At 37.2% G+C, this 2509-nt stretch overlaps 1 protein-coding gene across 1 annotated transcript; it reads right to left on the reverse strand.

Moving 5' to 3' along the window:
• Positions 1 to 372: 372 nt before the first annotated feature.
• On the reverse strand, positions 373 to 1443 carry LOC121275354 (C-C motif chemokine 20-like). Its single transcript, XM_041182864.1, has 4 exons — positions 1286 to 1443; positions 1062 to 1173; positions 887 to 964; positions 373 to 578 (listed from the first exon to the last, which is right to left on the reverse strand). Exons 1-4 carry the CDS (start codon positions 1356 to 1358, stop codon positions 545 to 547), a joined length of 297 nt encoding a protein of 98 aa, XP_041038798.1. The 5' UTR covers positions 1359 to 1443; the 3' UTR covers positions 373 to 544.
• Positions 1444 to 2509: the final 1066 nt, after the last annotated feature.

Below are 2509 nucleotides of genomic sequence, written 5' to 3' on the forward strand. Positions count from 1 at the left end.
ACCAAGCTCAAGGCAATGGCTGCTCTTTCATATGTTCTTATGAAACATTGATTAAATGAATCAGGAGCTGTTCATTGTTCTTCATGCCCCAGAGTCTCAGTTTGCTGAAGCTGGACTAATGTAGGTGACGAGTTAAATGATTCTATAGTCCTTCAGAAACACTAAATGAGCAACATTACAGATGGATTATGATTGTCCAGGTTTTTGTTCCTTAAACGGAGAAAACATCTATCATTTTCTGACACCTTTCTTGTGCTAAAATCAGTCTTGTGAATGAATGATAATTAAACATAGAAGCTGTATTAAAGTATTGTTCATTTATTTTAGTGTAGAGTGTACAGAAAATAAATAAATATTTACATTTAATCACTTATTCATGTTCAATGGAACATACAATAAAACAGCTTACATATCATTGAGAGTAAGGTAAAAGTGCCTTGAGCTTAACTAACTGTATTATGATATGGTACATAGATACTATGCAGAAAGATTTAAAGTGATAAATGGAGCTGATACAGCTGCTTTAACTTCTCAAGATGACAGCTCAGCCTTGATGTGACATTTCCTCCAGCTTTTTGCTGTAAGACAAAAGGAAGATCAATAAGTTTCAAATAACCAAATTTATAATCAAAAAACGCACTAAAAAATTAGCCAGTCATTTCTGCCACATTGTAAATATGACAGAGAACTTGTTCACATTTTACAATGACTAAGGAAATACGGTGGCATTTGTGTTAAAATTCACATTCAAAAGTCCGATTCTGGGCGCCATCCTTAAATAATCTCAATTGTTGTTGTTTTATAAACGTCAGAATAAAACACCGTACTTTCCCAGTATCATTAGACACTGAATTTGCCGCATCTTAGAGCCTTATTTTCCTCTTACCTCAAAAAATGTAGTGCCCTTTTCACCCACCTAGCCTCAGGATTTGCGCACACTGCCCGTCCTCCAACTGTGTGGAATCTGTGAAATATTTAAAACGAATTTGCAATTAACAGAACATCATTAGACAAAAATTGCTTTTCAATCAGACGGCGAGACATCAAATTCCTATACTTACATGATTGCATCTATGTCACAAATTTCATTAGATTGTTGTTCCGCATAGCCAGAGATTAATCGTAAAGGCAAACGACTATTTGAATAACAGAGACAGCAGTCACTATACGCATCTAGGAAGGGAGGCAAAAAAGTTTTAGAAAAAATACCCACATACCTTGATTAAATCTTTTAAAATCTAGTTAAGCCGCTCCGAATGGGTTAAAAGGCAATTATGAAACTTACGTGCTGACACTGACACACTGAGCATTATCAGTGAGAACAAAGTCACCAACAGAAGTTTCCCGAGAGCATTCATTGCTGGTTATCGGTCTGTTTCCCAAATATCTTTTCCGTACAACTTGTTGTTGGGTCGGTAGCTGAGATGTGATGTGCCTTTAGGTACCTGCCAGTCAGGTAATATACACCCGGCCTGATGCTGGGATTTTTTTTTAAGGAAGTGAGTCCGGTGATTTGCACCCTTTGGGTTTTCCTTTGTTGCCTTTCCTTGTTTGCTCAGCAGTTTGTGATCTGGTTTATTTGTGTATTTATAAATAGATCTTCAGTCTTTGCTTTCACAATCCACACAACCCATTAGCTCTCTTTATTTTCCCAAGGTACTAAGAGTTGAGAATTTTTTTAGCTCCTAAATCGTTTCTACTTTCATTCAAAAATTAAAGTCACAATATACTGACAATCTAATGAGCTTGCCAGTTCCAAACTAACCAATTTTGTGGTGTGAATTGTGAGTCAGGCTTTAAGCTTAGCGCAGAGAACAAAACAAATACATAAATGTAAATATCTATTGGTGGGACAGTATGGAATAAAGGGAGACCTTCTGAAGGAGGTGCAGGAACAGAGGGACCTCGGTGTATACGTACATAGGTCATTGAAGATGGCAGGGCAGGTTGAGAGAGCAGCTAATAAAGACTATCTTAGCCTTTATTAATAGGGGCATTGAGTACAAGAATAAGGAGCTCATGCTGAATTTGTGTAAGCCACTAGTTAAACTTCACCTGGTGAACTGTGTCCAGTTCTGGGCACCATATTTGAGAAAGGAAGTGAAGGCTTTGGAGAGAGTACGGAGGAGATTCACAAGAATGATTCCAGCGACAAAGAACTGTGGTTATGAGGATAGATTGGAGGGATTGGGACCCTTTTCCTTTGGTGCTGACCAGATGGGCCGAATGGCCTCCTTTGGCATTGTAAAGATACTGTGAAGATACTGTGCTACTATTATAATTTTTAACAAATGCAAAATGATCAATACTTATAAAGAGACCTGATTCATCAGAAATATAAGGCACTGTCATGAAGGAATGCTGTTCATTCTATATTAGCTGTATTTAATTGCATGCAGGTATTTAATGCCAGCAACAATTAAATATAATTAATATTAAGGAGATGATATTATTAATATTAAGGGGGAGGTGATGTAGGGGTAACATCTGTGGACTAGTAATCCGGAGG

Source organism: Carcharodon carcharias, chromosome 2 (genome assembly GCF_017639515.1).
Source record: "Carcharodon carcharias isolate sCarCar2 chromosome 2, sCarCar2.pri, whole genome shotgun sequence".
Taxonomy (NCBI): domain Eukaryota; kingdom Metazoa; phylum Chordata; class Chondrichthyes; order Lamniformes; family Lamnidae; genus Carcharodon; species Carcharodon carcharias.